This window comes from Oncorhynchus mykiss, chromosome 2 (assembly GCF_013265735.2).
Source record: "Oncorhynchus mykiss isolate Arlee chromosome 2, USDA_OmykA_1.1, whole genome shotgun sequence".
Lineage (NCBI taxonomy): Eukaryota > Metazoa > Chordata > Actinopteri > Salmoniformes > Salmonidae > Oncorhynchus > Oncorhynchus mykiss.
The window spans coordinates 11,604,970-11,614,058 of NC_048566.1; the positions used below are offsets into that span (position 1 = coordinate 11,604,970).

Below are 9,089 nucleotides of genomic sequence, written 5' to 3' on the forward strand. Positions count from 1 at the left end.
GTCCCAAATAGCTCACTATTCCCTACGTAGTGCACTACTTTTGACCAGGGTCCGTAGTACACAGGGAATAAGCTGTCAATTGGGACACACATGGACAATAAAGGAAATGTACTGGAGACTGTAATGAAATGCACATGTATATTTGGCTTTTCACTGAGTTGCTGTTTTCTGTTGTTCTCCTCTCTTCATGCCATGTTTTCTTATTCCTCCCATTCTTCTTCTCAGGAGCCCTTAAACCCACACAGAACGTAGGCTTGGCAGTTAGCTGACATAGAAAGGCCCTAAACCCAGGGAGGCAGAGAGAGAGAGAGAGAGAGAGAGAGAGAGAGAGAGGGAGAGAGAGAGACACCGCCTCAGTCCTCTCCTCCTGCTACTACCCTCTTCCCCCTCCTGCCTCTCTCCTCAGCCCTCCCTCCTACCTCATCTCCCATCCTCCCTCCCTCCTCTATCCCCCCTGCCTCCATCCTCTATCCCCCCTGCCTCCCTCCTCCCTCCCTCCTCCCTCCCCTCAAGGAAAGCAGGAAGGGATCTGTTTGGCCCTGACAGCCACTTGGTGTGCTGGGAAATGTCAATAGGTTGATCTGAACCTGGGCCAGGTCCACTGCCTCCCCCACCTTCCCTCCCTCCCTCCCTCCCACTTTCCCCCCTTCCCTCCCACTGCCTCCCCCACCTTCCTTCCCTCCCTCCCACTGCCTCCCCCACCTTCCCTCCCTCCCTCCCTCCTTCCCACCTTCCCTCCCTCCCGCCTTCCCTCCCACTGCCTCCCCCACCTTCCCTCCATCCCTCCTTTCCTCCCTCCTTCCCTCCCTCCCACCTTCGCTCCCACTGCCTCCCCCACCTTCCCTCCCTCCCTCCCACTGCCTCCCCCACCTTCCCTCCCTCCCACCTTCCCTCCCTTCCCTCCTTCCCTCCCACCTTCCTTCCCTCCCTCCGAGGCTTTTGTGCTCAGAGATGCTCATCGTTCTGCACTGTACTGGCTCACTGAACCACACACACACACACACACACACACACACACACACACACACACACACACACACACACACACACACACACACACACACACACACACACACACACACACACACACACACACACACACACACACACACACACACACACACACACAAAGATACACACACACAGATACACACACACAAACACCGTAGAATCAGGTGTGTGAAGAGTGTGTTAATCGTCTCCTCACCTCTGTTCGTCTCCTCCGTCTGGGTTATTGTTGAGGACGATCCTCCACAGGTCAGAGGTCACCAGATCCTTCTGCTCATTGGTCAGCGTCAGGCTGGGCAGGGTCAGCTCGCAGGCGCTACTCTCTGATAGGCTGAACTCTCGGTAGGGGACGAAGGCGTGCTGGAGCTCGTCCCAATACTCCAGGCTGCACGGCACCTGCAGAACAAGAACCCCCCAGGCAACTAAAATCTCACGACCTCTATTATTTAATCAGAACTAATGGCTGTTGACCTGACGAGCTGCTTCCTGCTGAGGAGAGGAGCTGGGAGGAGGAGGTGGGAGGAGAGGAGAGCTGGGAGGAGGAGGTGGGAGGAGAGGAGAGCTGGGAGGAGGTGGGAGGAGAGGAGGTGGGAAGAGGTGGGAGGGGAGGAGAGGTGGGAGGAGAGGAGGTGGGAAGAGAGGAGAGGTGGGAGGAAGTGGGAGGAGAGGAGAGGTGGGAGGAAGTGGGAGGAGAGGTGGGAGGAGAGAGACCGCCTCACCTAACCCTAGCCGATGGGATTCAGCCTGACGTCCTTTACATTGGGACCTTATGACCTGTCGTTCTCCGACACGCCACCCTACACGTGCTAGAATGACGTTCTCCGGCACGCCGCCCTACACGTTCTAGAACGACGTTCTCCGCCACGCCGCCCTAACCGTTCTAGAACGACGTTCTCCGACACGCCGCCCTAACCGTTCTAGAACGACGTTCTCCGAGACGCCGCCCTAACCGTTCTAGAACGACGTTCTCCGAGACGCCGCCCTAACCGTTCTAGAACGACGTTCCCCCGAGACGCCACTCTAACCGTTCTAGAACGACGTTCCCCCGAGACGCCGCCCTAACCGTTCTAGAACGCCGTTCTCCGACACGCCGCCCTAACCGTTCTAGAACGACGTTCTCCGAGACGCCGCCCTAACCGTTCTAGAACGACGTTCCCCCGAGACGCCGCCCTAACCGTTCTAGAACGACGTTCCCCCCAGACGCCGCCCTAACCGTTCTAGAACGACGTTCCCCCCAGACGCCGCCCTAACCGTTCTAGAACGACGTTCTCCGACAACACCGCCCTAACCGTTCTAGTAATACTACGCCTTTGTCCCAAACGACACCCTATTCCCTACGTAGTACACTGCACAGAGCTACCAGAAGCCAAAGTAGTGCACTTATCACGCCCTGACCTCAGTATTCTTGGTTTTATTTATTGTTTTGGTTAGGTCAGGGTGTGACATGGGTGATGTATGTGTTTTTGTACTGTCTAGGGGTTTTGGAGGTTTATGGGTTCGTTTACTATCTAGGTGTTTATGTACGTCTATGGTTGCCCTGATTGGTTCTCAATCAGAGGCAGGTGTTTATCGTTGTCTCTGATCGGGAACCATATTTAGGCAGCCATCTTCTTTGGGTATTTGGTGGGTTATTGTCTATGTCTAGTTGCCTGTGTCTGCACTAGTATTATATAGCTTCACGTTCGGGTTTGTTGTTCTTCGTCTTCATTAAAACGTACGTATTCACATCACGCCTTGGTCTCCTCCGTACGACCAACGTGACAGCACGACATAGGAGACAGGTTGCCGCTAGGTGACGAGGTGTGTGTGGATAAAGGAGGATTCAGAGATCGTATGAGTGATGTGTGTAACGTTAAACTGCTCAGAGGGACTGAAGTCTTGCTGAGTGAGGTCAGGTGTGTGATCTGATTCGCCACATGGGCAGGACTGAAGTCTTGCTGAGTGAGGTCAGGTGTGTGATCTGATTCGCCACATGGGCAGGCCCGTGTTGTTTCACTGCATTAGGTGGGGCTAACGCCCAGCTGGGTTAGTGCTGACCCGTCTCACGCTACGATAATAGTTAGGTTGGCCGTCCGAACCACTTCTCTCTCACTGCTGTCTGTCTGAAGTCACCACACGGCACCGAGTCCAGTTACGACCCTGAAAGGTCCATCGTTCTGCTAATGACAAGGTGAATTAGGAGGGTTCAACAGAGGAACACAGGGATGAGTTAACAGAGGAACAGAGGAACACAGGGCTGAGTTAACAGAGGAACACAGGGCTGAGTTAACAGAGGAACAGAGGAACACAGGGCTGAGTTAACAGAGGAACAGAGGAACACAGGGCTGAGTTAACAGAGGAACACAGGGCTGAGTTAACAGAGGAACACAGGGCTGAGTTAACAGAGGAACAGAGGAACACAGGGCTGAGTTAACAGAGGAACACAGGGCTGAGTTAACAGAGGAACACAGGGCTGAGTTAACAGAGGAACAGAGGGCCGAGTTAACAGAGGAACAGAGGAACACAGGGCTGAGTTAACAGAGGAACACGGGGCTGAGTTAACAGAGGAACACAGGGCTGAGTTAACAGAGGAACACAGGGCTGAGTTAACAGAGGAACAGAGGGCCGAGTTAACAGAGGAACACAGGGCTGAGTTAACAGAGGAACACAGGGCTGAGTTAACAGAGGAACACAGGGCTGAGTTAACAGAGGAACACAGGGCTTAGTTAACAGAGGAACACAGGGCTGAGTTAACAGAGGAACAGAGGGCCGAGTTAACAGAGGAACAGGGGTAATATAGGGGTAATACAGGGGTAATACAGGGGTAATATATGGAGGGGTAATATAGGGGTAATACAAGGGTAATGTAGGGGTAATACAAGGGTAATGTAGGGGTAATACAGGAGTAATACAAAGGTAATGTAGGGGTAATACAGGGGTAATACAGGGGTAATATATGGAGGGGTAATATAGGGGTAATACAAAGGTAATGTAGGGGTAATACAGGGGTAATACAGGGGTAATACAGGGGTAATACAAAGGTAATGTAGAGGTAATACAGGGGTAATATAGGGGTAATACAGGGGTAATACAAGGGTAATGTAGGGGTAATACAAGGGTAATACAGGGGTAATATATGGAGGGGTAATACAAGGGTAATACAGGGGTAATATAGGGGTAATACAGGGGTAATACAAGGGTAATGTAGGGGTAATACAGGAGTAATATAGGGGTAATACAAGGGTAATACAGGGGTAATACAGGGGTAATACAGGGGTAATACAAAGGTAATGTAGGGGTAATACAGGGGTAATACAGGGGTAATACAGGGGTAATACAGGGGTAATACAAAGGTAATGTAGGGGTAATACAGGGGTAATACAGGGGTAATACAGGGGTAATACAAAGGTAATGTAGGGGTAATACAGGGGTAATACAGGGGTAATACAGGGGTAATACAAAGGTAATGTAGGGGTAATACAGGGGTAATACAGGGGTAATACAAAGGTAATGTAGGGGTAATACAGGGGTAATACAGGGGTAATACAGGGGTAATACAAAGGTAATGTAGGGGTAATACAGGGGTAATACAAAGGTAATGTAGGGGTAATACAGGGGTAATACAGGGGTAATACAGGGGTAATACAAAGGTAATGTAGGGGTAATACAGGGGTAATACAAGGGTAATATAGTGGTAATACAGGGGTAATACAATGGTAATGTAGGGGTAATATAGGGGTAATACAAGGGTAATACAGGGGTAATACAGGGGTAATATAGGGGTAATACAAGGGTAATATAGTGGTAATACAGGGGTAATACAAGGGTAATGTAGGGGTAATACAGGGGTAATACAGGGGTAATATATGGAGGGGTAATATAGGGGTAATACAAGGGTAATGTAGGGGTAATACAGGAGTAATATAGGGGTAATATAGGGGTAATACAAGGGTAATACAGGGGTAATATAGAGGTAATACAGAGGTAATTTAGGGGTAATACAGGGTATGTTTGTTGTAACCAGGGTAATGTCGAGTATGTGTGTTGTAACCAGGGTAACGACTGTAGGACTGCCAGTAACACTGTTCTGCTGGTGACTTAAGGCCCTGGTGCTACCACACTGAGATGAGGGCAGGGAACACCCACCCACCCAGACCCCAGGGGGGGGGGGGGGGGGGTCAGGACACCAGGATTGAAGAAGTGTTTTGAAGTGTTTTATGAGACCAAACCCCAACAGTCTGTTCTAATATCTCCTTTACCTCCTGGACACACAGCCGCGAGCTGCCCAGTGACGCGAGCCTACCAGACGAGCTAAATGCCTTTTATGCTCGCTTCGAGGCAAGCAATACTGAAGCATGCAAGAGAGCACCAGCTGTTCTGGTTGACTGTGTGATAACGCTCTCGGTAGCCGATGTCAACAAAACCTTTAAACAGGTCAACATTCACAAAGCCGCGGGGCCAGATGACCTCAGAGCATGTGACCTCAGAGCATGTGCTGACCAACTGGCAGGTGTCTTCACTGACATGTTCAACCTCTCCCTGACTGAGTCTGTAATACCAACATGCTTCAAGCAGACCGCCATAGTCCCTGTGCCCAAGAACATTAAGGTAATCTGCATAAATGACTACCGCCCCGTAGCACTCACGTCATGAGTCATGAAGTGCTTTAAAAGGCTGGTCATGGCTCACATCAACACCATTATCCCAGAAACCCTAGACCCACTCCAATTTACATACTACCAACACCATCATTAAGATTGCCGATGACACAACAGTGGTAAGGCCTGATCACCAACAACGACGAGACAGCCTATAGGAAGGAGGTCAGAGACCTGGCCGTGTGGTGCCAGGACAACAACCTCTACATCAAGGTGATCAAGACAAAGGAGATGATCGTGGACTACAGGAAAAGGAGGGCCGAACAGGCCCCCATTTACACAACGGGGCTGTAGTGGAGGGGGTCGAGAGTTTCAAGTTCCTTGGTGTCGACATCACCAACAAACGATCATGGTCCAAAGACACCAAGACTGAAAAGATTTGGCATGGGTCCTCAGATCCTCGAAAGGTTCTACAGCTGCACCATCGAGAGCGTCCTGACCGGTTGCATCACTGCCTGGTACGGCAACTTCTCGGCCTCCGACAACAAGCCACTACAGAGGGTAGTGCGAACGGCCCAGTACATCTCTGGGGTCAAGCTTCCTGACATCCAGGACTTATATACTAGGCGGTGCAAGAGGAAGGCCCATAAAATTGTCAGAAACTCCAGTCACCCCAGTCATAGACTGTTCTCTCTGCTACCGGAGCACCAAGTCTAGGACCAAAAGGCTCCTTAACAGCTTCTACCCCCAAAGACATAAGACTCCTGAACAATAAATGAAATCATCACCGAACAATTTATATTGCCCCCCCCCCCCTCCCTTTTGTAAACTGCTGCTACTCACTGTTTATTATCTATGCTGAGTCACTTCACCTCCACCTACATGGACAAATGACCTCAACTAACCTGTACCCCCACGCATTGACTCGGTACCTGTACCCCCACCTACATGGACAGATGACCTCAACTAACCTGTACCCCCACGTACTGACTCGGTACCTGTACCCCCACCTACATGGACAGATGACCTCAACTAACCTGTACCCCCACGTACTGACTCGGTACCTGTACCCCCACCTACATGGACTAATGACCTCAACTAACCTGTACCCCCACGTACTCGGTACCGGTGCCCCCTTGAACTGCACTGTTGGTTTAAGGGTTTGTCAGTAAAGCATTTCACGGTAAAGTCCACACTTGTTGTATTCGGCGCATGTGACAAATAAAGTTTGATTTGATTTGAGATCTCTGGGAATCATCACTCTGTTCTCCTTCACCTCCTGAGATCTCTGGGAATCATCACTCTGTTCTCCTTCACCTCCCGAGATCTCTGGGAATCATCACTCTGTTCTCCTTCACCTCCTGAGATCTCTGGGAATCAGCACCCATGTTTACTACATGTTTTCAGTCTCTGACTACCCCAGAGAGAGAGAGTAGGGAGGGAGAGAGACAGACAGGGAGAGAGGGATGGAAGGAGAAAGAGAGAGAGGGGGGAGAGGGAGGGAGAGAGAGGGGGGGAGGGAGAGAGAGGGGAGAGAGAGAGACAGACAGACAGGGAGAGAGGGATGGAAGGGGAAAGAGAGAGAGGGGGGAGAGAGAGGGGAGGGAGAGAGACAGACAGGGAGAGAGGGATGGAAGGATAAATAGAGAGAGGGGGGAGAGGGAGGGAGGGAGAGAGAGAAGGGAGGGAGAGAGAGGGAGAGATGGAGAGGGGGGAGAGAGAGGGAGAGAGGGAAAAGAGAGAGGGGGAGAGAGAGAGAGAGAGGGGGAGAGAGAGAGAGAGAAAGAGAGAGGGGGAGAGAGAGAGAGAGAGAGAGAGAGAAAGAAAGAGGGGAGGTGAGAGAGGGAGGGAGAAAGAGAGAGGGGGGAGAGAAAGATAGACAGAAAGCAGATGACAGGACACCTGCTTCTGATTCAGGACAGGACCACACAGTGGTGAGGAGGTGAGAAGGAGTCACCCTCCTCCCCCTCTTCTCTCTCCCCCTGCAGGTGGGAACCACTGGATGGATACCCAAGGTGCTCTCCCCTCCCCCCCCCCGCCCTCACCACCCAACCCTCCTACTGTAAAAACAGCACGGCAACAATTGGTCTTTGACTAATGGAAGTGGGTTTGAATTCCCCTCTGAGGTCCTGGAACCAGTCGTGAAACCACAACTATTTAAATGCAGGAAATCTGGATTTGATCAAATGTTCATGTGATCTGCTCTGAGGACAGTGGGGCTGAGCGCAGCGGCCTGGTTCAACGCAGGAAATATCCTCCCCCCTCTCTCTCTGTTTCTACCGTTCTCTCTCTCTCTCTCTCTCTCTCTACCTCTCCCTCTCTCCCTCTCTCTCTGTTTCTACCGTTCTCTCTCTCCCTCTGTTTCTACCGTTCTCTCTCTCTCTCTCTCTGTTTCTACCGTTCTCTCCCTCCCTCCCTCTCTCTCTCTCTCTCTCTCTCTCCCTCTCTCTCTCTCTCTCTGTTTCTACCGTTCTCTCTCTCCCTCTGTTTCTACCGTTCTCTCTCTCTCTCTCTCTCTGTTTCTACCGTTCTCTCCCTCCCTCCCTCTCTCTCTCTCTCTCTCTCTCTCTCTCTGTTTCTACCGTTCTCTCTCTCTCTCTCTGTTTCTACCATTCTCTCTCCCTCTCTCGCCCCCCCCCCCTCTCTCTCTCTCTCTCTTTATCCATCGATTCTGGCCAATAGAAAGGGATCCCAGCTGTGTCCCGTTCACCTGTCCCACCCTCATCTCCCTCTAGGTATAAAAGGGGTCCTGCCCAGAGTGAAACAGTGAGTTCAGACCAGCTCCATGCCCCCCTCTCTCCATGTGGCCACATGGTAATTTTAGAGCCCTGAGAAATGACACCACCTCCTCTCCCCCCCCCCCCCCCCCCCCCCTTTACTCCCCTGTTCAACCCAGCTCTTCATGAGAAGTAAATTAAATTCTTTGGAAGCGAACGGAGTCGTTCCTGTTTCGGGAACGTTTTTTTATGGCTGCATTTCCGTTCCCTGTAACTGTACTTTCTCTGCCTTCTGAGAAATATAATAAAACAACTCATTAATTCATCGAGCCCTTCTGAAGTTTACATATGAAGAAAAGCAAATCAAAATCCCAGAGCGCCGGGGGGCTGAAATATGGGATCAGAATGAGAGAGAGTTGAGGATCTGGCTAATGACAAAGATCTTTGTTCTAACAGTCCCCACGTGCACCCCCCCATCTCCCCCATCTCCTCTCTCCCCCCCATCTCCCCTCCTCATCTCCCCTCCTCATCTCCCCCTCTCCCCCCAACCCCCCATCTCCCCTCTCCCCCCATCTCCCTCCAACCCCCCTGGCTTAGCAGAGCGTGAGTAACCCCCCATCTCCCCCTCTCCGCCCATCTCCCCCCTCTCCACCCATCTCCCCCTTCTCCTCCTCTCCCCCAACCCCCTCTCACCCTCTCCCCCCATCTCCCTCCAACCCCCCTGGCTTAGCAGAGCGTGAGTAACCCCCCATCTCCCCCTCTCCGCCCATCTCCCCCCTCTCCACCC

At 51.7% G+C, this 9,089-nt stretch overlaps 1 protein-coding gene across 6 annotated transcripts in view; it reads right to left on the reverse strand.

Annotated features, from left to right (window-relative positions):
• The window catches only part of LOC110513475 (vacuolar protein sorting-associated protein 13B), an 818,772-nt gene that overhangs the window by 133,031 nt on the left and 676,652 nt on the right, over positions 1 to 9,089 (reverse strand). For all 6 annotated transcript variants that reach the window (XM_036938036.1, XM_036938048.1, XM_036938043.1 and 3 more), the window contains exon 41: positions 1,208 to 1,404. In XM_036938036.1, coding sequence (XP_036793931.1) covers positions 1,208 to 1,404 — 197 coding nt within the window. The remainder of the gene's footprint in view (positions 1 to 1,207; positions 1,405 to 9,089) is intronic.